This window comes from Neocloeon triangulifer, unplaced genomic scaffold, assembly GCF_031216515.1.
Source record: "Neocloeon triangulifer isolate White Clay Creek 2 clone unplaced genomic scaffold, ASM3121651v1 ptg000012l, whole genome shotgun sequence".
Lineage (NCBI taxonomy): Eukaryota > Metazoa > Arthropoda > Insecta > Ephemeroptera > Baetidae > Neocloeon > Neocloeon triangulifer.
In genome coordinates this window covers 10977218-11002228 of record NW_026775554.1, presented here as the reverse complement: position 1 = coordinate 11002228, position 25011 = coordinate 10977218, and the positions used below count along the sequence as shown (strand labels likewise).

Here is a 25011-nt window from a genome sequence, read left to right as displayed (position 1 = left end):
CGCCGCCGCCAGTTTTACGAGCCACCTCTTTATTGGACTGCCAAATGAAAATCCTGCCTCTACTTTTTGTTTGTCTCGAACGCGAGCAGTCTTCTTTAGTGGACCGTCTCGCTCTTTACTCTTTCCTCGCCCGCCCGCCCCAAGCTCTTTCCGCCATTCGTAATCACTGCCTCGAATTTTCGCTCCGAAACAGTGCAACCGTAAATAAACGCTGCCACTCCCGATATTGGATTCCCATTTGTTGCCTTTCTGCCGGCATCTTCCCAAACTCTTTTTTCGGGGCCAATATCGTTTTCGGCTCGCAAAGTTTTTATTTACGTGCCGGCGGAAAACTTCAATTTCATATGTGTGCATGCCTAGGGCCACTTTTTGCCAAAGGGGAGTTTTTGCTACTTGGACTTTTTACCTGATAAAATTTTTTGTTTGAAATTTCCTTTAGATTTGTTTACTTCGAAGAAAACTTGTATCAAAAGCAGCGCAGAATTTTTCGCTACGAGCAAAATTTGTTTTTAAAGTAACATTTAATTTGTTTTAATTATATTCTTAGTAAAATAATTAACATATTATGTACATTAATAGGGCTAGGGTATTCAAAAGAGTTTTAAAACTAGTCAACAAAGATAATGAGATCTGGAAATGATTTTTATTTTGAAAATTTTAGTGAAATTTTATAGTGTATTTTATTTTTTACGTTGCCATGAATCAATTTTAAATAATGTAATAGAAAATGATTTAAAAGAACCACAAAATAAATTATCAGAATTACGATTTAAATTCAATTTAAATTTTCTTTTAAATATAAAAAAATGTTAATTATTAATTTTTTTCTTTCGCTTTTGCAGCACCCCCAGCCGCCAGTTCCGGGGGCGGAGGAGGTGTGGGCGGCGGTGGTGGAGGCGGAGGCGGAAGAGCACACCCACCTGCCGGAGGGCAACGCGCCCGCAGGACGCAGCGCCGAGTCACGCACAACGAGAAGCGCTACCACTCAGGTGAGTCTCGAGTAAACAACTCGTAAGTCAACCCTCGAGGGTGCTTAATTAATTTGGCGGCTCCGGCGCAAGAAGAACCTCCGAGCAGCTCTCGACGGGATCAATTAGTTCGACTCGGCACGCACGCCTATCACTTGCTACAGGCGACGGACAAAACGAATCGGGCGTGAAATAGTTCTTACCGTAGCACCCGCCGACCTTAATCAATCTGGCGACGACCTGCATTATTTACAAGCGCCATTCTTAAAAACGTCACTTGAAAGTAGTTTCATGAACTGAAAGATTTTTATTGTTCGATGAGTTTTAAAAGTTGAAAAAAAATTGTTGAAATACCAAAGTAATTAAATTTATTTCTGTTTATTTATTTATTCTTACTATTGACAACAAAAGCTTATATAAATGTTAAATTAAAAACAATTCAAATTTTGAAACTTGGTGAAAGTAAAACTGGTCATTGTGGAAAAAACACATTCCTGACCAAAGTTTTCAAATGTTCCATAAATTCAAGGTAATCGGCATTAGGAAGTTGATATATATGCGTCATTATTTTGCATTTTGCATCACAAATAGCTTGGCAACAAAACCGTTTGCAAAAAGCTGTACATTATTTGCCAGACGTGCGTGAATCTAATTTTGCAAAGTGATCCGCAAGATTGCGTTCTGATGATTTTTCCAATATCCCCATTTCTTTTATCTCCGTTGGAAAAAAAATGCAGCTGCGGAAGAAAACATCTCGCTTCCTCCTGAAATTGAATTTCCTTTAAAAAAGTGAGCGCCTCGCATTTATTCCGTTTGGTACGTGCAGCATTATTTTTGCGATGCTAAATGGCGCGCGTCCTTCCTCCTTTCGGGTGCGCCGGGCCGGAAAATCATTTTCGCGAACGCGAGTTTCTTCTTCTTTTTTTGTGTGTATTTCTGACTGAGCGACAGACGGAGGAAAAATTAAATAATTTAATTTGCCGGGCTTTGTGAGTGTTGATATTAATTTCGTCTTCTTTGTCGGATTGCACGACTGCTATTCCCATCGCAGCCCGTCGTCGTTTGTTCTTTCCTCGAGTGTCTGCGAGGCATACGAGGACTGAATGCGGAATTAGTCGCCGCTAACGCGCTCGGAATAAATCAGACAATGAAATCCAATTCCCGGTACACACACACCACGCTCATTATTCGTCTCCTTTATCTGCGGGCGCTTTTCTTCGCGGCACCCCTCCTTAGTGCTGCCCGAGATGAAGTAATTATCACGCGCGCCAAGTGCACAAACTTTTGCCAATCTTCCTTCTTCCAGCCATAAGTTAGTCCACACTCAGGTGTTAACACTCTTTTTCAATTAATATTTAATTAAAATTCTTAAAAAAAAAAGTGCAAAAAAACTTTTTAGTTCATTATGATGTGAATGCAAAAAATTAAATAAATGTTTAAATAAATTAAATTTTCATAAATTACTCTCCGAAATCTCGAGTTAAGATAACCTAATGCATAAAATTAATTGCATGCAGGAAATCCAGTAATTCCAACACATTTCAACCTTCAGGTCTGCTTCAGATGACAATGGAATAGAATCATACAAAAAACCTGCGGCTTCTATTTTTAGTTTCATTGAACTTCAGTAATGGCAAACGAAAATTGATCGTTTATTTTAAACTTTCTGAAAACCTGTCTTAATCCCGCAGAGTATTTATTTATCTTTAAACACTTCTTTCTTCTCTGAATCCTTCGCACTCGCAGACTGAATTGTGCGTAGGAAGCTTGGCAATGAAGCAACAACGTCTGTTCTAAATAAATATTATTTCAAATATTTAAAATTGCCCAGCTGCAGCGGTTTAGCAAATCGCTCCCTGTTGAGCGATAGTCGAGTTTAATTTGAACGACATTGAAATAAGACGCACTTAAAAGAGAGTCATGCAGCTGCATCCCGGAGACCAAAAAGAAAAGTAGTGCGTTTTGCATTTTATGCTTCGGTCGGGCAGTGAGCCAAAGACAGTGGAGGCAAAAGAATGATGAGCGGAATGAAAACAGCAGAAATTTATTCCTAGCAGTGACTAAACTGTTGAAAATTGACTGTTTAAAACTTCCAGCCGTTCAAGAGCTTTTATACTGATGCAGAAAAATCTGGCTCATTTACCAAATAATTTTTATTCTCACCATAATTTTTTTAACATTCACAACGGAATAATTGTTTTTTTTTTTTTTAACTAGAATTCCACATCAAAATATAATACAAACTGAAATTTTTGGCTATGGAATCATTATTGGTTCAGTCAAATTAAGTTTTTACAACAATAAGAGCACTTTTTGGAAATTATTGGGAATTTAATCCACCATTGTTGTAATTTCCTTAATTTTTAGTTTTATCAGAATAATAGGTAATTTAAAAAAAAATATTTTTTTCTAATAATTTGTACTTTAAATACCTTATTATTTTTAAGCAAATCAAAATTACCGTTTTTGTTAGTCGGATCAACAGTTATTCTTTCTCTTCTAATATCGCGACCTGCTGTTTTTATTCCGCAAATCATCAAGTGCAATTTGGATACAAAAGGTGCCCATTTGGGAGTGAAATTGCGCGGAGCCGCCGGTGCGGCATTAGCCGAACAAAACGGCGCAACTTCACGCTCGAGAGCGTTGGTCCAACGGGCGCGCCCTCAGGAAGCGCTGCTGTTTCTGGAATAGACGTCGATTAGGGCCGAATCGGCAGAGCAAACTGGCCCTTTGCCCTCCATTTGTGTTTTGAGTCATTCCGGTGGAAAATAATTAGTTTGTAGTAGAAAAAGAGAGTTTGGTTGGTTACGCGGTAAGTTGCGTCAGCGTGACGGTGACTGACCCACCGACTCTGACTCATACTCCGGCCAATACAAGCGAGCAGACACTGCAAGCAAGACCTGTTTTCAAGACTTTTCAGTACTCTCGCGCTTGTCTGGCTGGAGTGACACGGAGGAGGATGCTCCTCAGACACAAGGCGCCGTATGGAGCCAAAATCGCCCGTTTCCCAGGTCTGTCTTCGAATTTCTCGCTTCCAAAACGCGCCATTCGTATCTAGCAGGACGAAATATTTAATTTGGCGCTTTTCTGTTCGAAAATCTTCTGAATTCACCGTTTGCCGCTCAAATGGCTTGAGGACATTATTTATTATTGGAGATGTTTATTGCCGAGTCGTAAGAACTTTCCAATGTTTCGCACATAGGTGTCCTTAATTGTAAATACCAAACGTGTATCAATTTTATTTAAGCAAACATACAAGTAAAATAGTGGAAATTCGTTAATTGAACAGAGATAATTGATATTTTTTTGTATAGAGCATCAATTTTTAATTTTAATTTCAAATGTTTTATATTTATCCTGCAGCTTTCAAACTCAGAAATATATTTTGTATATTATTAGTAAGGAAAATAATATTAATAATCATAAAATCAATGATTTAAAAATATTTCCAAGAAAACGATATAAAATTAAGCTTTTGAATTAAAGTGAAGCAAATAACTACAATCTTATTGAAGAGATCGTTTTATATTTAATTTTCTTCATTTTTAAAATTGATTATCTACATGTCAAATATTGGAAAGACCAATTAATTTCCACCATTGAACGGGTGTACAAGTTGAAGAACAGCAAACAACCCAACAATACCGTACAATACTTTGAACCAGAATCAGTTGTTTCTGGGTCCCGTTAATTGCTCGATATTAATTGTCGCGGGTCAGCTGCGGGGTTTTCTTCTCGCCACGTCCGTTTCCTTTCATATTTTCCTCGTCGTCTGTGTCGCGTGCCTAGCGAGTGTTGCAATTTAATAATTACGTGTACTTCTAAAAATTGACTGCTTGACTAACTGAAATAACCGAGCCTTTTCTGATTGCAGAAGTGCGGCAGGAAGCGGTGCAGCAGGCTCTGGCTGCCATGCAGAGCAGGCCCAAACCGTCGCTGCCGATGCCGTCGAAACGAACCTCCGTCATGGCCAAGTCGCCCGACAGGGACAGAAGGGACTCAGGTGAGTGATTTTGTTCATTAATTTCCCTTCAATATTTAATTTTTATCTTTTAATTGAATTATTTTTAGAATTGAAATCATGGATAAGGCTTTGTTGAACAAAATATACAGTTATGAAAATTTAAAAATCAATCTTTGAGAAAACTAAAAATTTCAACAAACATTTTAAAATTTCATATTTTTTTTTTTGCAAAACGAAGAAGAAAACATGCTTTTCGTGCCCTTTCGTCGCTCAAGTTTATCATTTGCACCAGATTTGAGCTTAACGCGGAAATTTGATATCGGGCGAGTCCACCGGGGCGAGTAATTTTTCATCGAGCGACGACTCATTTTCATTCCACCCGATCCGATCAGCCGCCAGTCTGCTCCCTTTTTTCTCTTTCTCTCTGAGCGGCAGTTTGATCGAGAAAAGATTCTACACGTAGCTTTAATAAGCCGACGGGGATGAAGCGCCGCTTTATCGCACAATTTTTCTACACAAATTGCGGAGCGAAAGGAAGAAGAGGCTTTGCTGATGGGGAAAAAGAACAATCTTTCTTTGTTCGCGCCGCGCGATATTGCTCTCGATTTTGCATATACGCGCGCGCGACTCTTTCTCTCTCAATAAAAGTGTGCGCTGCCTCTAGTGTGGTTTATTGTCGCGCGTCCTACTTTGAAAATAGAATTCCTCCCTGCATGCATACATCTCCGTCGCACACATTCCTGCGATTCTCCTGTCAGATGGATGGCATCAACAAGGCCGGCATCAAAGGGATAAAAAATAAAGTGAGCTCCCTTGCTGCAGAATCCAGCCAACACTCTGCACGTGCGAAATGAGACGAGTACGCTCGCGTTATGATAATCTATGTCCCGTCGCAATAAATCACCCCTTGCTTTCGCTGCTCCTGAAGGACACGTTCAAAGTGGGTCGTGGAAAACTGCAGAAATGGAAAAATACTACGTGCTAGCAAACACATTTTGCCACAAATTTTCTTTTCTCAAAATTCACCTGTGGCAAGATTTAAAATAAAACTCGCTTGTTTCAAATTACCTTTATTTATTAAATGAAACATTTTTAATATTTTTATGGAACCGTTTCTAAAAATTTATTTGAATATTTTGTCAACACTGACTTGCTGTCAGAATTCAATTACAAATGTGAACTTTTATCGGATTAAAACTAGCCATTTTATAACTTTCTCGGAGAACATGGTTGTTGTGCGAAATTAGCTTCTTTTGCAGTTTCCATCTACTGTATTTTCAAAATCATCTCTTTCAGCAATTCTCTTTGTCACATTCTTCCCCTTTTATTTCAGATTTTCTCGTTGTTAGTTTTGTCTCAAAGAAATTTGAGCATAAAAAAAAATTCTTTCATCTTTTGTAGCCGAGTCGAGTTCTGACGACGACAGCATGGTGAACGAGGGTGGCGAAGAGCAGAGCACCCCTGAGAGGGAGAGAGCGCGCATCCCGACGGCCCAGCAGCCCTTGATTGCGCACTCGGACACAAGCAGCACCGGCTCGGCCAGAGAAACGCCACCCCAGCAACGTCTCGCCCGCCCCTCGCACCAACAACACCATCAAACCAGGTAAATTATCAATTTACTTATTAATCAAATAATACATCTTGTTAAACTAATGTCAAATAATTCCAAAAGTTGTTAAAACTGTTTTAAACTTTAAGATAATTTTGAAATTTTGTTCTAGGCTGCCAAATGGATGGGAAGAGCGGCCAGAACCGCGAGACAAGAGAAGCAAAGAAATTACCGATCTCTCTGAAGTCATGCACAACCTTAGGCCATGTAAGTTTTATTTTTTAATTGTATCTAGTTACTTTTTTAGTTATGCTTTGTTTAAATTAATTAACTTTTTTATTCTTGAATTGAAGTTTTTAATCAAAATTTTTTTTTAACAGTTTGAAATTTTTAATCCACTTAAAATAAGGTTTCAAAATTTTATGTTTAATTACTTGCAGTTGACGTGAGATCCAAAATTTTAATTAATTTCCTCTTTGCAGATTCTCAACCCCCTGATGTAACGCACAACACAGCTCAGTCAAGGCGGCCAACAGCCGCGGCCGACCGGGTTGGCCGTTACCACCAATCCTCTCGCCAGTCAACCCTCTCAGACGACAGCATGGGCACAGGCACTGGCCGCTGGAAAGTGTCTGCCAAAATCCAGCAGCTCCTAAACACCCTGAAGCGGCCAAAGCGACGGCCACTGCCCGAGTTTTACGAAGACGACGACATTGAACTCGAGATTGCCGCCAACCCCAAAGACCCGAACGCGCCCAAGCCTGAGGGCAGCGCCATGACCCCGGCCATGGGCGAGCAGCTGGTGGTGCCCTCTGGGCTACCACGCAACCTGGAAGCTGCCATCCAAAGATATGGATCAGGCACTTACAAGGCGCCCGTCGCCACGGTCCTCGACCCGAACGGCAAACTCAGCATCACCCTCACCTATGGTAAGTGACAGAATTTGAAATGATTCAAAGAAATATTTCAATTAATTATTTGTTAGATTTTATTGACACAATAAAATCATCATTTTACAAGTATCTAATATTTATTGATCAATTACATAATTAAATATAATACTTTGATGGTTGAAAATATTTTCCAGTTGTATTTATTATTTTAATTCACTTTTCAGGCAAGCTGCTGAGTCGATCTCAGAAAATCGCATACACCCTTCTGAACAAGACTTTCAGTAAGGGCGACACGTTTCTCAAAACAGGTGATAGGATAGCCCTGGTCTACCCCAACAACGACCCAATCAACTTTTTGTGCGCCTTCTACGGGTGCCTGCAAGCCGGCATCGTGCCCGTGCCCATCGAGGTGCCTCTCACCAGGCGGGTCAGTATTCAAAATGATTTTTTTTCTCATCAGAATTTAAATAAATATTTGGCGTTTGATAGGACGCTGGATCTCAGCAAATTGGCTTTCTGCTGGGCAGCTGTGGAGTGCAGGTTGCACTCACTTCAGAGGCATGCTTGAAGGGTCTGCCCAAAACGGCTGCAGGTGAAGTCGTAGCCTTCAAAGGGTGGCCTAAATTGCAGTGGTTTGTCACGGAGCACCTGGCAAAAGCTCCAAAAGAGTGGCTCCCGCCACCGCGGTTGACGGATGACACTCCAGCCTACATTGAGGTGAGCAGAGTTAAAAATTTAACATTGGAAATTAATAACTTTTTAAATGGGTTTTTAATTCATGAACAAAATTTCCTATTAATCTTTTTCAGTATACAACGGACAAAGATGGGTCAGTCATGGGTGTGACTGTGACCAGAGCTGCAATGCTGTCTCACTGCCGCACACTAACAATGGCCTGCAACTACACTGAAGGCGAAGTGGCCGTCTGTGTGCTTGACTTCAAGCGTGAGGTTGGTCTGTGGCACTCGGTGCTGGGCGCCGTCCTCAACGGCATGCACGTCGTCTACATCCCGTACGCCCTGATGAAGGTCAACCCAGCCTCGTGGATGCAGATGATCACCAAGTACAGGGCCAGTGTGGCCGTAGTCAAGTCGCGCGACCTCCACTGGGGCCTGCTGGCCACCAAAGATCACAAGGACATCAGCCTCTCTTCTCTGAGGTAATTAAAAAAATTGCACAAATTTTTTCTAACCTCAAATATAAATTGTAATTTAGCATTTTCAATTTATTTTTAATTATTGGGATAAATACTCAAAATTTTGCATTACTTAATTCTCAGGTTGCTGCTGGTGGCTGACGGCGCCAACCCGTGGTCCTTGTCCTCGTGCGACCAGTTCCTCAGCGTGTTCCAGTCCAAGGGTCTCCGACCTGACGCCATTTGTCCTTGCGCCAGCTCGAGCGAGGCACTCACTGTGTCCGTCAGGAGACCAGGTCGCGCCGGGGTCAACGCCACTGGGCGCGGCGTCCTTTCCATGTCCGGCCTCAGCTACGGCGTGGTGCGCGTTGACCAGGAGAACTCGCTCACCTCTCTGACACTACAAGACTGCGGACAAGTCATGCCTGGTTGTAAGTGACATTTTATGCTATTTTCCTAATTACAACATTAATTATTCAAACCCCTCATCTGCTTTGAGAAATTTTAATTTTATTTACTTTTTTCAGGTATGATTGTTGTTGTAAAAATGGAAGGGCCTCCGTACCTGTGCAAGACAGACGAGGTGGGAGAGATTTGTGTCAGCTCTGGGGCAACTGGAAGCCAGTACTGGGGACTTTCTGGTCTCACCAATAGTTCGTTCAAAGTGCAGCCTCTTCACTCAGACTCGAGGACTCTGAGCGAAGCTGAATTCACTCGAAGCGGCCTCCTTGGATTCCTTGGACCCGTAATTATAATTTTCATTTAAAAAAAAATGTTTTAGATGTATTCAACTTTATTAAAAAATAAATTTCTTGCAGGGTGGTCTTGTATTTGTTTGTGGCTCGAGGGATGGTCTAATGACCGTAACTGGAAGAAAGCACAATGCTGACGACCTAATTGCCACCGTTCTGGCTGTGGAACCAATGAAATTCATTTATAGAGGCAGAATCGCTGTCTTCAGCATAAGGGTTTTGCGAGATGAGCGAATCTGTGTCATTGCTGAGCAAAGGCCAGACTGCAGCGAGGAAGAGGTTGGAATTTATAATTAATGAATTCCTTCAGAATTGCCAATTAACATATATTAAAAATTTTGCAGAGTTTTCAATGGATGTCTCGAGTTCTGCAAGCAGTCGACTCGATCCACCAAGTCGGCATTTACTGTCTGGCCCTGGTGCCACCCAATTACCTTCCGAAGACGCCTCTCGGCGGCATCCACCTGTCCGAGACCAAGCGGCGTTTTCTCGAAGGCACCCTGCACCCAGCCAATGTGCTCCTCTGCCCACACACCTGCGTCACCAACTTGCCAAAACCACGCGAGATTCACTCAGGTGAGCAAGCGAACACAGCAAGTATTTGAAAATTAAAAAGTAACTCAGAGGTGGCATGCAGTTTTGGAGGGCAGAAAAGGCTCACCAAGTCAATGTGAACTCACTTTCATTCTTGTTGGGATAAAACTGATTTCTGGATGATTGTGGTGTGACTTGTGCCTCCTGCTGCCTGCTGTTTGTCAGTTTTGAGACAGCTTACTTGGTGCCCATTGTATGGGTCTACCCACAAAACTCCCCTCCTGTGTAACAACCACTGTCAGTTAAACAGTTTATTTTCACTAAAACAGCAAAATTCATCAGCTTCTTTTGATTTTATTTTGACTTATTTCTTATTTTATTTTTTTAAAAGGAATTCAAAACATTACTCCACCTTGCATTCATTCACCTTTGCATGCCGTAGTCTAAAATGAAAATGATCAAAAATCCAATCGAGTGACCGATCAATGAGTTTTTGTGATTTGAACCAAATTCACCTGAGCTTCTTTTTGAACCCATCACCGATGGATTCACCTCTGATTAATTTTAACCCCCACTCGTGTTGCCCGAAACACTTAAGCTGTGTTCAAAAGCTAAGTAAGTCTCTGCTGGTCGACTGGCCTGCTGGTGCATCCAACAGTCACACCCACTGTTTGCCTCCCCGGACACTTGGTGGTGGTTGGCGGATTTCGTGAATGGCTCCCAGTCACCAACAGTGGCTCTTTCTCTCATTTTGTTTTGCATGTCTTGACTGTTTTGTTTGGTTGGCGGTGTTGACCACAATAGTTTGTTTTGTAATGTGGCTCCCTAGCTACGCGTGTCACCGTTCCAGACGTGGGTCCTGCGTCCGTCATGGTCGGCAACATTGTGCAGGGCAACAGGCTGGCGTCTGCCCAGGGCAGGGACATGGGCGCAATGGACGAAGAGTCAGATCTGGCTAGAAAGGTATTTTGGCAGATCTTTAGGACGATTTTCTAAATTTCCAAGTTTTGACGAAAATTAATAAATTTGTATCATTCTTCAGCATCAGTTCATTTCGGAGATTCTCCGATGGCGCTCGACGACGACGCCAGACCACATCATCTTCACGCTGCTCAACTCAAAGGGAGGAGTGGCAACAACCCTTTCCTGCTCGCAGCTGCACAAAAGGGCCGAAAGGGTTGGCGTCCTGCTGCTGGAGAAGGCCAGGATCAACACTGGAGATCACGTCGCCCTCATCTACCCTCCAGGATTGGATCTTATCTGCGCTTTCTATGGCTGCCTCTATGTTGGTAAGTTGAGAAAAAAAAAATAAATAAAATCTGAGAACTAAAGTTAATTAAACAATTATAAGTAAAAATGAATTAATTTTAAAATCTAAACACAATTTCTTTTCAGGCGCCGTTCCTGTGACCATCAGGCCACCGCACCCGCAGAACCTGCAGACCACCCTTCCGACAGTCCGCATGATTGTTGACGTCAGCAAGTCTGTGCTGGTGCTGTCGAACCAAAACGTGATCAAACTTTTGAAGAGCAAGGAGGCGAGCAACGTCGTCGACATCAAGTCATGGCCAGTGACCCTGGACACAGATGACATGCCCAAGAAGAAGCTGGCCGCCCTCTATAGGGCGCCAACGGCTGAAATGCTGGCCTACCTGGACTTCAGTGTGTCAACGACTGGCATGCTGGCCGGCATCAAAATGTCACATGCCGCTGTGACCTCAATGTGCCGCTCTATGAAGCTGGCTTGCGAGTTGTATCCTTCGAGACACATTGCTCTCTGCCTCGACCCTTACTGCGGCCTTGGATTTGCCCTCTGGTGCCTGAGCTCCATCTACTCGGGTCACCACTCCATCCTTATTCCACCTTCAGAGGTTGAACTCAACCCAGCCCTGTGGTTGTCAGCTGTCAGTCAGTACAGGGTCAGGGACACTTTCTGTTCGTACGGAGTCATGGAGCTGTGCACCAAAGGACTCGGTTCTTCGGTAAATACAAAACTTCAATTTTATATATATATTTTTTTTTTTAAATTACATCATATAAATTATTTATAATAATATTTTACTTTTATGAAATTATTAAACTTTATAAAAATTCAGGTCAATCAATTGAAGCAACGAGGCGTGTCTTTGGCTTGTGTACGAACGTGTGTCGTGGTTGCCGAAGAGCGGCCACGAATTGCCCTGAGCTCGTCATTCTCCAAACTTTTCTCTGCCCTCGGCTTGAGTCCACGCGCGGTTTCTACTTCATTTGGCTGCAGAGTCAACGTGGCCATTTGCTTGCAAGGCGCTTCCAGTCCAGAGCCCTCAACTGTTTACGTAGACCTGAGGGCACTCAGAAACGACAGGGTGTCCCTTGTGGAAAGAGGCAGCCCGCACTCGCTGTGTCTCATGGAGTCTGGAAAACTCCTACCTGGAGTTAAGGTCAGTGTCAATGACATTTTGGTTTATTTTGCTCCTATACATTCTCATTACTATTCATAAATTATTGTTTGAAAATTGTACAATTATGTTATTAAGATCTGTATAAAATTGATTAAAAACAAAAAATTTAACTCTGTCCTAATATGGTTAATTTTTGTACATTCAGGTGATCATTGCTGATCCGGAGACAAAAGGCCAGTGTGGGGACTCGCATTTGGGAGAAATCTGGGTGCAGTCTCCGCACAACGCCAGCGGCTACTTCACCATCTACGGAGACGAGTCCGACTATGCTGACCACTTCAGCGCCCGTCTTGTCACAGGAAACACTGGTGAGGTTTACGCCAGAACAGGTTACCTTGGGTTCCTGAGGAGAACTGAGGCTGTGCCAGCCACCGTCGACCCACTTGACGACAATGGAGAACTGCTGCCAGGGCAGGTTCCACCACCTGTTCCACCTCCTGGTTTGCAGGGCAATGAACCACCAGGTGCGTTAAACTATTCACTAAAGATAGTTTGATTACAATAATAATTAAAAAAAAAAATTAGAATCAATGTAAAAAAATTTGCTGTAAATTTTAAAATCTTATTTGCAGAACTGCATGATGCGGTGTTTGTTGTTGGTGCTCTCGACGAAACCATCATGCTGCGAGGGATGAGATATCACCCCATTGATATTGAAAACAGCGTTCTTAGGTGCCATAAGAAGATTGCTGAATGGTAAGTTCCCATAAAAAATATCACAATAAAATTAAAAGAAATTCACAGAGAAACAAGTGAATGTTTTCAATATTTCATTTAATCTTTCCAGAAGTTTTTGGTGTTTTACAAAATTATGAAATGAATTTTTCTTTTCAGTGCCGTCTTCACATGGACGAACCTGTTGGTGGTTGTGGCCGAGCTGGACGGCAATGAGAGTGAAGCGTTGGACCTGGTGCCACTGGTGACCAACACTGTTCTCGAGGAGCACCACCTGGTGGTTGGGGTGGTGGTGGTTGTCGACCCAGGGGTGGTGCCGATAAACTCGAGGGGCGAGAAGCAGCGCATGCACCTGCGGGACGGCTTCCTGGCCGACCAACTCGACCCCATCTACGTGGCGTACAACATGTAAAAAGAAAAAAAAACCACCACTGTCTCAGCACTCAGCAGCAGCAGTCTCTCCGACCCTGCCGGCCCCTGCTCAATTTTGTTTGTTCGTAAATATTTATGTATCGAATTAGTTCGTTCATTTGTGCTGTGTCTTAATTGTTTATTGAATTAATTATTTTTTTTAATACCGCGTTGTTGGGCCGCCCAGCTCGAGAGTGACAGACAATAATCGTTGGTTCGCAGTGTGCCAAACCGCTTGCTTGTTCGAGCCCAAGACATTCCAGTCATTTAAGTCATAGTTTGTGTGCTCAACTCACAGCCGGCAGCTCTCCCTTCTTGGTTCATCGATCGATCGACCCCGTCTTTCAGCCCCGCCTGGCTTGCAGTTTTCTGTTTCTGAGAAAATGTGTTTCTCGCAGTAAAATATTTAATATTAATGCACGCGGCTTCGAGACGGACAAGTGGTTCCAGAGAGAGCATCACATTCACACATACATAGGCATGTCAGTCATTATTTAATGTGTATAGATAATTAGGCGCTGTAATTGTGCGCCGAGGACAAAAATTTTGTTAGTTGATTCCTTAATAATATAAATACTATGAATTGTATAATCATTTTTTTGTGATTTTTCTAATGCGAGCAGAGTGTTGCGATCAAGAGCAATTTTTTATTCTCACAATAATAATTATTAATAAAAAAAGATGATAAAGAAACAGCTGTAGACATACGACTCGACAAAAGCAAAGCAAAATGCGCAAAAAATTTAAAAAAATCTATTATACATGATATGAAGGCATTTACACTCTATTACAGCTATTACGACTTTTTATCTGTAATATTATATTGCAAGATTGAAAAGTTAACAAAAATAAAAATGAGATAGTTAATGCACAATACATAATTATTATACGATGGTAATAATCATTTTTAATTTAAGTATTAGAGGTCTGATTAATCCTTCTTGATATTTGTAACTCCCTCCCCACACTTGACCAAGAGTGATAGAAAAATAAACCGTTAATGTAACGTGTACATTTTCCACATAATGCGTTTCATTTACTTTTCAAAAAAAGGGAAAAAAATTCATTTGTCGCGACTTCCGCCGGTTTTCTCCTTATTAACAAAAAAGGTATTCCATGAGGTGACCCAACTGGCCTGTGAAAAATTTACCGCATTGCTCCAGAATTAAAAAGCGCTTTGTAATAAAACGCTTTTGTTTACAACGTGGGATTCATAGTGCACAACTGCACACCCTTCTCAAGAGTAGTGAATTTTAAAATCTTATTCCTTGCGGCCAAAGACCTGTCATTTTTTCAGTAGAAGTAAATTTTAAAATCTTATTCCTTGCGGCCAAAGACCTGTCATTCATTTCATTAGTAGTGAATTTTAAAATCTTATTCCTTGCGGCCAAAGAAATTTAATCCTTATAATTTTGAAGATCGGCTTGACGTATAATTTTAAAAAGCGAATTTTGAGAATTTTATTTTTCTTGACAAAATCACAAACAATGGCAGGTAAATTTTATATCTTTATTATCTTTAGGTATATAAATAAAATGGATAAAACTGGACAAAACTATATAATATAAATGCAGAATGTTTGCAGATCAGTACAGGAGATTTTTTAAATTTTATTAACATTGATTTGTATCTAAAAAAAAAAGAAAAAAATCAGTTAGTCATAGTTTCCTGATGAGACCCCTCCTAAGTAAGTCATTCTGCTGAGTTTTAATGAAATAAGCCAGCAATGCCGTTTTGCCGTTTATAGTATGAAAATATAATTCCTCTCATAGAATGTTTACTCATTTCATTCATTAGAAATATTAATATATTTTTAATTGTAAAGCCTTAAATTTATAATGAGAATTAAACTTTACTTTACTTTGTTGACAAATTGTTCCACTTAATTATTCACACACATAAATGAATTTATGATAAATCGTGATAAGTATGCTTTGAATTGAAACATATTGTTCATTAAATTATTTTCAGGCAAATGACCAAAAAATATACATAATATTTGGATGTCTTTTTTTCCTGATAAATAAGGGGTTCCCCTTCTGCTGGTACTGCTGCAGCCTGGCTAAGGTGAACACGCGTCTAATTTTACGTCTATAGCTAGAAACAAAATATTAGTGGAAAATTTTTGGTAGTGTTATTTAATTAGAAAATATGGAAAATATTTACTAAAAATTGTCTTTCGGCCTTCACAAATAATTATTTTTTAATTTGGTTGCCGCTTAAAATTTTTATAAATAAACATTTGGTTCTAGGCATAAAATAAGACGTAGGATCGGATTGCCTATGTTAAAATTTTTTTATAAAATTTATAATAAAAAATAATAAATTTTAATTTAGAACCACTTTTTGATAAGTATAAAAACTCTGGCATCAAAAATATTTACTAAAAATAGAAAGTAAATTTCTTTTGCTACAACCCTCTAATTTTAATTTTTATTTCATTTATTTATTTTTTTCTTAAAAATCACCCTGCGCGTTGCAGTTTTGATTCAGCAGACCCTTATAGTAATAGTAAGTACCGGTAAGTTCTCAACATGGGAATTTAATTAATGGCATACCATACAAAGAAAAATATTGCTCAATTCTTCTACTCACCTTGAGGAAATTTTCATACGTGATTTAAAACGTGATACAATTAATTATTTTATCGAATTTTTAAGCAAAAGCATTTCTAGCCAGACAGACCGACGGGACACCTCACGAGCAACTCACGAACTACACCAGCGACTGGTGACTTGACTGGTGACCTGTGCCGCCTGTGCCACCCGCCGAGACAACGAGCAACAACGCCATCTAGGGACCGTCGTAAGAACTCGGTGCAATACAGGAACCAATCATTCTCCACAAATCTGTCCACGAGATTGAATCGGTCGAATTGTCTTATTGGTCGAATTCAAACAAACTGGAACACGCACAGACCTAAGGAGACTCTCCTTACACAGACCGGTTAGCTTTTTTGATGCTTCTACGGCTCGCTTGCAGCTCTTAATCCTGAGCGGCCCGTAAATAAGCCATTTTGAAACAATAGTTTTGCGTAATTTGTTGTGTTTTGTCTAATTGTCTATGCCATACTTGCCAACGCTCTTCGTTCCAAGAGCTAAAAACCACAAGGTAAGTTTTTTTTCGTTTTAATATGAAAATTATTAGACCACATCAAAATTCTCAATGGAAATGATTTGATGAATGAAAATTTGGAAAATTTATAATTCTTTCTTCTATTTTACAGCATCAAGGGGATAGCAGAAGTGAAGCAGAACTCCACACAAAACACTAGGGGTGGGTCCGAATATCAGAGAAACGATTCTAGAAACAATTCTTGAGAAACGTTTCTCGAGAAATGATTCTGGAGAAACGTCTCTCGAGAAACGTTTCTCGAGAAATGATTCTAGAGAAACGTTTCTCGAGAAAAGATTCTCGCGCAAGGATTCTCAAGGATCGATTCTTTAGTTGAGTTTTAAAGGCAGAAACGATCCTGGAGAATCTTTGCGCGAGAATCTTTTCTCGAGAAACGTTTCTCTAGAATCATTTCTCGAGAAACGTTTCTCGAGAAACGTTTCTCCAGAATCATTTCTCGAGAAACGTTTCTCAAGAATCGTTTCTAGAATCGTTTCTCTGATATTCGGACCCACCCTAGCTCGATTTGCTTTTTGACAAGGGTAATCGCAGCAAAAATTTTGAGCAGAAAAGGAACCGTAGAAGAAAAATAATCCATCTACTATGGCTAATCAAATCCTGTGAGCTAATTTTCGTTCTTTGAAAAATGTATTTAAAAACTAGGATGTGTCATAATTATAGCGTGCGTGCATTAACTTAAATATATTATTCATCCTCGTTAAATGTAAGGGTGTGGCTGAGTCTGCGATCAAATTTTTGGCACATACTGGAATTCAGCCATCCAAAAATCTTTTTAACGATTGAAAACGAGTGGGAATTAACACAAAATAATTTCTCAAAAAATTTCAGAGATGCCGTTTCCTACAAACAAAAGTACCCAAGGTGTGTGGCTTTGTCGGCAGCAATTATGTCTCGATTCAATCTGACGACACCATTGCTGGACTTGGCAAATGAGCTACATCAACGCCCAACGTTGAGATCTATGTTAAATTTTGATGAGCTGCAAGACCTGATGCGCCAAATGAAATTCGATACAGATCTCGCCAAAGCCAGACGCATCATTGACAGATTGAAACAAGCAACCCCAACGTTTGATATAGTCACTCTAGATGGTGTGTGAATAGATTATAGTTTATGTTATCGCATATTCATTTAATTTCTTGACGAAAATAATAATCTAGGACGCATGGAGCTGGAGTGGACTAATACAAAATTTGCGTGGTTTGTCCAACATTATGTCAGAGGAATTTTCATGCCTAAAATGGTCCCAAATGATCAAAATGATCCCAACTCTCTGCCCTCGGAAATCTTTGGAACATGTCTGAGTGAGTATAAAATTTCAGTATGAATTTATTGACTTAAGTTCTTCAATTTACTTGCTCCAAAAATATAAATTTATGCCTTTTATAGAGGCTTCAATTTAACAATTTTTTGCTAATAAAATTAATTTTTTAGTTGTTTTTGGGCCTCCTGTATTGGACCATGAATACAAATTCTTCAAGAGTACTAGTAAGTTTATATGAGATTTTTAATTACGGATTTTTAAACAACAATACGTTTTTTCTTAATTTTAGAATGCCTCATTGGAGACAGAACGCAAACCTTTTTTAAGGTGAAATGTTCTCAACTCCCTGGTCTTCTGTCTCCCAGTGAAGAGATCTTAAGCAAAGAATGCTCAAGCTTGAATTGTTTTTTGAACGCATTTCTTCTGCTCGCTCGCCGTGAGGTATAATAAATTATTTTAAACATTTCCTGTCAGTTAACTGCATTTAATATTTCTTTATAAATTTATTTATTTGGTGCTTCAGATAGGGGTTGTTTTGATCAAAATCAATGAGGGAGGGTATACTAATGCTAATAGTTGTTAAAGATAGGAATTTAATTTGAAAACACTTACATAATTATTATTAAATTTTTTTCTTTTCTTAATTTGCAGTACACCAAAGCATGTTACCAGTTGCTCAAAAACTGCAAGGGTGGGCCCCTGAAGGACCTTCTGTATGAGCTTAACGTTAATAGAGGCACCTACAGCCTTGAAATAGAATCAAAGTGGCAGGAAAGTATTGTAAAATAGTAAGTGCAAAGATTATTAAAGAATTTTATAATTTGAATTATATTTCTTCTTTCTTCCAATTTGTAATTTGTTAATAACTTCAATTTTTTGCAGCCTTATGAGGATTTTGGATCACAACTGGAACACTGTTGCTCAGTGGTTTATGGAGATCATAAGGGTGGAGACCGTGTTTCAGAGATTAGCTGAGTGCAGGAATGAGAACTGTGATGTCAAGGATGTCAACTTGACACTGCCACCTAACCTGGTGAGCTCTGATATTGACCATCTGATTGGGATCAGGATGTTTCATGAGAGGAGGTGCTTCCAGGTAAGAAGATTTCAAATCCAATCTCTCTTTGATAATTAATAGTTTTTTTTTAAATATAGTGCAACGGAACGCTGATCGAAAAAATGCTAATCAGTCCTCATCTCCTAGTCGTTGACTATTCCACTCGTGGCGTGGCCCGGTGCCAGGAAGACTTTGATACTATCCGCAATAGTGGATCATTGCCGCCAACGATCGACTTGGCGGGCATTAGATTTGAATTGTTCGGAGTCTGTAAGTTGAATTCCTTTAAATTTTTTAAATTGATAAATTAATCTTTTTGCTGCAAGAGCTATCATTTGAACAAATTTTAAATTAATACCTTTTGGAATGTTTCTTCTTCTTCTGGCAAACTATTCCAAAACTTTAAATGATACTTAAAAACCTAATTATAATTTAAATGTGTGCATGCGTTTCATAATTTAATTGCTAATACCAATATTGATTATTTTCAGTTGTCACCAAAGTGAGAAGCATGAAGACCTCCAACATGTTCTTAGAACATTGTGATTCTAGATGGTGGCAAACATGTGACCGGCCGACAAAACCCTTGAACCATAGGGTTCCCTTCGTGCCTCAAATAGACTCTTTTGATTACCTTGTTGATTTTGCCATGTATGTTCCTGATAATCCTTAGGTCCTGTTTGACCTCCATATTTTTGTACTCTCTCTCTCTCACACACACACACACACACAGTCACAAATTGAAGTCCAGTTATTTAACTGACAATCTAACAACTTTCATTAATGACTAGATTTTGTTCTATTATCCGCTATCATCACAATGTTCTTATTCATTAATATTTATTATTAAACTGCTGCTGCTGTGACTTCTGTTTTTAAAAAGACAAGTATTCTGAGCACTCATGAGTGGTCCAGTAGGCTCTATAAAAAAAAAATAGCAACCTATATAGTTTTAATGATAGAAAAGATATGCCCAGTGCTTGTCTTACAAAGTCACGCAAAGTTCACTTCTCGTAACCATGTAACCTTCAGATTTTATTTCTTTTAATTTTGAAAATTATCATAATAAAAGGAAAATTAAGAACTACTTCCTTGTTCAGTAGAACGTGTTCTTTTTTTTCGACCCGTTCGCTTTCCCGGTTCGCTAGTTTCGAATCAAAAGCCACTTCACGCTCATTGGCTCTCCTTTGGCTGGGCGCTGGTAGTTGTCCAGCTGACAACGAACACAAAAGTCATGAAAAGGGCGTATTAATATATATATCGTAATTCTTAATCGTAAACCAACAAGGCTTTGTTTACTTTTTACAACTACGGCAGTAACTTCAAAATACCAGAATTTGAGCTTAAAATTAATTCGCCATAATGTCTTTCATGGAGGTGAGCTAGTGTTTTAACTAATTTTGCCTTTAAATTCATGTAAATAAATACGTTTATGTAACCGTTGACTGTGGAAGCAATTTTTTCATACAAATACATATCTTATATGTATATTAAAAAATCCGAAGTTTGCAATTGCTTTTATTGTTTAATAAAATTCTAGTGGAGGCGTTTCAACTTTTTTGATCTGAGCAAAAACGTCGACGAGGGAAAAATCCAGGAAGCTCTTAAGGTTTGAAATCATATTTTTTTTCTCTCCACCATAAATATAAATTTTTTTCAGGGCTCTCAGGTGACCGCCTCGTCCAGTGGCCACAGTCACCTGGTCTTTGGAGACTCCGATGGCTTCGTCCACCTGGTCAACAGGTCCTTTGAAGCGACCACCTACAGGGCGCACGAAGGCCGCGTCGGTTTGGTGCACAATATTCAAAACTCGTCCCTCCTCATCACAATCGGAGTAAAATAATTTTTAATTGAACATTTCCTAGATATTTAGCCTTAATTCAAACAGGAGGACGAGGGCGGAAGTACCATTCTGAAGGTGTGGGACACTGAAAAGAAGGACAAACAGGGCTCGCCGATATGTCTTCGATCTTCGCGGCTCCATTCTGCCACCAAGGGGGCCGCGGCCACTGCTCTGGCTGTCCACCAAAATCATCTGCTGGCGGTTGGATTCTCAGACGGGACGGTTTTGCTGCAGAGGGGAGAAGTCGGACGAGAAAGGTCTTTGAAGCAGGTGGTTCTCCGCGACGGCGCCAACAGCGTCTCCGGATTGGCGTTTCGCATCACGGCCAGAGCGCCGTTTCTCTTTGTGGCCACCACGGTTAGCGTCCTTCTCTACAACATTGCCAACAAGGATAAAGAGCAACGAGTATGATTTTGAAATTATTCAGTAATTATTTATTTCATGTACATAATTATTTTCATTTAATTCATGATGAACTGTTAAAATTTTCAAAGTCTTCTCTTATTTTAAAAATCAATTTTTCAGATACAGCTGGACAGCGCTGGTTGCGAATTGAGTTGCTGTGTTGCTACCGACTGCATTCCCGAGTGCAACTTTATAATTGGCCGATCAGATGTAATATGTAAATCATTTTCAAAATGGGTTTTTCTAATGTGGTGACATTACAGGCAATTTATTGCTACACAACAGAAGGCAGAGGTCCTTGCTACGCAATCGAGGGCAAAAAGAAACTCTTGCAAATTTCCAGAACATATCTTGTGGTTGTTGCCGAGGACAAGAACAAGGCAGTCGGCAGTTCCAGTGATGAAAATGCAATTTCTTGGTAATTTATGACATATTATTAAAATAAAAATAGATAAGAATAAATTGAAAATTTATCCAGTGAGACGGTGACCGTACTAGACTTGCAAAACAAATTCCTTGTTTTCACGGCGCCTGCTCGTGAAGTGCAAGCCGTTCTGAGCGAGTGGGGCTACTTCCTTGTCCTCACAGCTGGAAACAATTTGCTCGGTCTTATGGAGAAGGATGTGCAGTCAAAGCTGGCAATGCTCTTCAAAAAGAATCTCTATGACGTAGCTATCAGGCAAGTCATTAAAATTCTAGTCTTCTTTTAAAATTTTATAAAATATCAAATTTTTGAGTGTTATTTTTATTTTTGGGAATTTTAGAATTGCAAAAAGCCATCATTATGGTCCAGATGGTTTGAGTGACATCTTCAGGCAGTTTGGCGACCACCTTTATAACAAAGGTGACCACTCTGGCGCCATCGAACAGTACATCAAGACAATCGATAAACTTGAACCTTCGTACATTATCAGAAAAGTGAGACATTTGCTAACAAATATACACAATAAAATTTAACCAAGTAACATCAGTATTTAGATTCGCAACTAATCGAGCACCTCACCACCTACTTGCAAGCCCTTCACAAGCACGGCTTGGCCGGTGAAGACCACACAACTCTGCTGCTCAACTGCTACACTAAGTTGAACCGGACTGATAAACTCAGAGAATTTTTGCTGGCAAGTTGATGAGGTTGATTGAAAATGACATTTTGATTAATTTCCTTCATAGACTAAGGATAGAGATTTGGACTTTGATGTGGACACCGCCATCAAGGTGTGTCGGCAAGTGTCCTCTGAAGATGCATTGACCTTGGCCAAAAAGCATGGCAGGCACGAATGGTACCTGAAGATCCAGCTGGAGGACAAGCACGAGTACGACAAGGTCCTTGAATACCTGGCGCAGCTTCCTTTCAACGAGGCTGAAGCCAATATTAAGCGCTACGGCTCTTTGCTTATTCAGCATGTACCTCAAGAAACAACCGACTTTTTGAAGAGACTGTGCACAGATTTCAGACCAAATGGTCAGCCTGCAATTGATCGAGTAAGTCAAGCTCAAATAAAAATATGTTTTCCCTTTTGTTTCAGGCTTTTTTCCTTTTTTTTTTTTTTAAATAACGTATCATTGATGAAATTACTTATTATAATTTATTATGAAAGTAACTTTACTGTTTGCAGCTGAAAAATTCTGAGTTTTTTTAAACATTCAATTAATCTTTTTAGCGTGAAAGTGACAGACACGAAGAAGACAAAGCCTGCCCAGAAGATTTTATCCACTTGTTCTTGGAAAACTCTGAGATGCTGATACAGTTTCTAGAGAATATGGTTCAAGTGGACCCCCACGCAAGTAGTCTGGTTTACAACACGCTGCTTGAGCATTACCTGCAAGTGTGGGAAGCATCAAAAGGAGATGAGAAAAAGCAGCTTGGAGAAAAGGTGCTGCGCCTGCTGCAGAATTCCGACGCCAACTACGACCGGGCGCAAACTCTGATTCTCTGCCAACTGCATCATTTTTCACAAGGTGAGATATATAAAATTAGAAAAATATGCTTTATTTTATCATTTCATAAAAATCAAGGTTTGCTCTTTTTGTACGAGGAGGCTAAAATGTATCAGCACATGATGCGCTACCACTCGGTTAATAAAGACTACGAAGGTCTGTTGGCGTGCTGTCGAAAATTCGGTGCCCAAGATCCTGGTCTTTGGATAGAAGCCTTGTCGACCTGCACTAAAGACCACAGCACACCATCAAAAGTTCTGTCAGAAGTTTTACAAGTCATTGGTAAACGAATTAAATATTCATAGGAATATTTTATTATATGTCTGGAAAAAAAACCAAAGCCTGTAGTTTTGAATTTTGCAATTACTTTTATATAAATTTTATTTTTTAGAGCGAGAACGTCTGCTGCCCCCATTGATGGTCATCGATGCTCTAGCCGAGAGCAATGCTCTTTTGGGTGACGTCCGTTCCTACCTTGTTGGAGTGTTAAAAGCTGAAGAAGAATTGACCAAACAGGAGGAGGCCCTGATCGAGAAATACACAAACGAAACAAAAGCCATTCGGCAGCAGATCAGGGCAATAGAAACGAGCAATGTAATATTCAGAGCTAATTTGTGTAACGCTTGTAACCAGCACCTGGAACTGCCCTCCGTTCACTTCCTATGTCAACACTCTTTCCACCAACAGTTCGTATAATCCATGAACACATAGTTGGTTAATAAATTGGATAAATTGTTTCTTTACAGTTGTTTTGAGAGTTGCTCCGAAAGTGACCACGAGTGTCCTGTGTGCTTGCCTAACAATAAGAAAATCATGGATATCATAAAATCCCAGGTTTGGATTTTTTTCTTTATTTTTCAAAATAATCTTATTATTCTTCCTTAGGATCAATCTCGATCTCTTCATGAGTCATTCCACAGTCAGCTCGAACGGGCCCAAGATGGATTTTCCTTAGTGGCAGATTACTTTGGCCGTGGAGTTTTCAATCCACCTCCCTCTGCTGACGCTCCAAGTAAATATTTTAACCTCACATCATCAAATAATTTAACCAATTATATTTTTGCTTTCCAAGGTGTAACACAAAAGAAGTTTTCTGAGCCGCCGAAGGACAATCTGGGAACTGAGGCGCGACTTCGCTTGATGGAAGGAGGAGGAGGTAGTTTTGAATGAGTCGCTAAGAAAAAAAATTGTATGATGGAAAATATTTTTTTTAGCACCAAAGAATATTGTTTGCTCTTCGTCGGATCGCTATGACTCTTGGTCGTCAAAGAAATCCGCTCCTGAGGCACCTGTTTTGTCTTCGTCTCAGCGTTTTGAGTCTTGGTCGGGCCCGCCAGCTAAGAAATCACCACAGCCGGCAACCAGACAAGCCAACAGAAGTCCTCAGCCACCAGCAAAAAACCCCTTTGACGATTCGCCTGAATATGATGATGCCAAGAATCCGTTTGCTGACGAAGATGCGGCCCCAAGAGAAACAACCCCAAAGAAATCCACTCCCAAGCACGTTAACCCATTCGAGGAGGAGGAGGACGATGATTATGACAAAAATTTAAATCCTTTCGGAGAGGATTAGTCATTTTGGCCTTTTCCAACTTCAGTGCCACAACTTATTTTCCTGATTTATAAATAAACTTTTTAATTCAAAATGTAATACCCAAGCTTGCTTCCAAAATTAATAACTTTTGAGAAGACTGCCTAATTTTTTTTTCATTGTGTAAGGTATTAAAAATGTATTTAATTCCCATCAATCCCCTCACAATAATCAGTTTAGAATATTATGTGATTTCGCATGCTGTTGTATTGAATGGTATATGATATTATCATATTCAGTCATATTATGATAGCTATATAATTATGCTCTATAAAAGATTAAATGAAATAATACCCAATAGTTATAGCTTGTAGCTTCTTTAAATTTTTTTTAATAACCCTAGTCAAACAAAAATTAATGAAGAGAGAGTGAACAAATATATAATTGTCAAATATAATGAAATTTAAACAGGTTTTTTGAGAGAATTTAAATTATTATCCTATCTTAAACGGTAAT

The 25011-nt window shown here is 39.8% G+C and overlaps 3 protein-coding genes across 8 annotated transcripts in view; all 3 read left to right on the top strand.

The window, feature by feature from the left end:
* LOC132197204 (disco-interacting protein 2) overlaps positions 1–14348 on the top strand; it is a 98851-nt gene extending 84503 nt beyond the window's left edge. For 3 of the 6 annotated variants that reach the window (XM_059620333.1, XM_059620330.1, XM_059620332.1), the window contains exons 3-21: positions 843–989; positions 4843–4971; positions 6334–6535; positions 6654–6748; positions 6964–7410; positions 7599–7801; positions 7864–8091; positions 8184–8533; positions 8654–8940; positions 9037–9254; positions 9328–9540; positions 9606–9837; positions 10625–10758; positions 10838–11084; positions 11191–11777; positions 11892–12215; positions 12382–12700; positions 12809–12932; positions 13071–14348. In XM_059620333.1, the coding sequence (XP_059476316.1) occupies positions 843–989; positions 4843–4971; positions 6334–6535; positions 6654–6748; positions 6964–7410; positions 7599–7801; positions 7864–8091; positions 8184–8533; positions 8654–8940; positions 9037–9254; positions 9328–9540; positions 9606–9837; positions 10625–10758; positions 10838–11084; positions 11191–11777; positions 11892–12215; positions 12382–12700; positions 12809–12932; positions 13071–13323 (4739 nt within the window). In that variant the 3' untranslated portion in view covers positions 13324–14348. Of the gene's footprint in view, positions 1–842; positions 990–3837; positions 3980–4842; positions 4972–6333; positions 6536–6653; positions 6749–6963; positions 7411–7598; positions 7802–7863; positions 8092–8183; positions 8534–8653; positions 8941–9036; positions 9255–9327; positions 9541–9605; positions 9838–10624; positions 10759–10837; positions 11085–11190; positions 11778–11891; positions 12216–12381; positions 12701–12808; positions 12933–13070 lie in introns of those variants that run through there. The other 3 variants (XM_059620335.1, XM_059620331.1, XM_059620334.1) reach the window with 2 other exon arrangements.
* A 2397-nt stretch (positions 14349–16745) lies between these two features.
* On the top strand, positions 16746–19851 carry LOC132197544 (uncharacterized). Its single transcript, XM_059620889.1, has 9 exons — positions 16746–17056; positions 17286–17548; positions 17618–17761; positions 17892–17945; positions 18011–18162; positions 18373–18509; positions 18604–18817; positions 18877–19048; positions 19270–19851. Exons 1-9 carry the CDS (start codon positions 17040–17042, stop codon positions 19449–19451), a joined length of 1335 nt encoding a protein of 444 aa, XP_059476872.1. The 5' UTR covers positions 16746–17039; the 3' UTR covers positions 19452–19851.
* A 151-nt stretch (positions 19852–20002) lies between these two features.
* LOC132196504 (vacuolar protein sorting-associated protein 11 homolog) lies at positions 20003–24875 on the top strand. The gene is made up of 17 exons (XM_059619210.1): positions 20003–20155; positions 20319–20387; positions 20439–20612; positions 20667–21026; positions 21147–21236; positions 21290–21444; positions 21505–21705; positions 21791–21944; positions 21998–22144; positions 22197–22508; positions 22688–22985; positions 23043–23246; positions 23356–23650; positions 23711–23798; positions 23850–23976; positions 24037–24120; positions 24179–24875. Exons 1-17 carry the CDS (start codon positions 20141–20143, stop codon positions 24535–24537), a joined length of 3132 nt encoding a protein of 1043 aa, XP_059475193.1. The 5' UTR covers positions 20003–20140; the 3' UTR covers positions 24538–24875.
* The last annotated feature ends 136 nt before the right edge of the window (positions 24876–25011 follow it).

What these genes read in the sequence shown, in the direction of transcription:
- LOC132197544 (XM_059620889.1), top strand. An exon ending in TGATATAGTCACTCTAGATG is followed by an intron (nt 17,549 to 17,617) that starts GTGTGTGAATAG and finishes ATAATAATCTAG; the next exon opens with GACGCATGGAGCTGGAGTGG. An exon ending in CAGGAAAGTATTGTAAAATA is followed by an intron (nt 18,510 to 18,603) that starts GTAAGTGCAAAG and finishes AATTTTTTGCAG; the next exon opens with CCTTATGAGGATTTTGGATC.
- LOC132196504 (XM_059619210.1), top strand. An exon ending in CTTCGTACATTATCAGAAAA is followed by an intron (nt 21,945 to 21,997) that starts GTGAGACATTTG and finishes AAGTAACATCAG; the next exon opens with TATTTAGATTCGCAACTAAT. An exon ending in AACTCAGAGAATTTTTGCTG is followed by an intron (nt 22,145 to 22,196) that starts GCAAGTTGATGA and finishes TTTCCTTCATAG; the next exon opens with ACTAAGGATAGAGATTTGGA.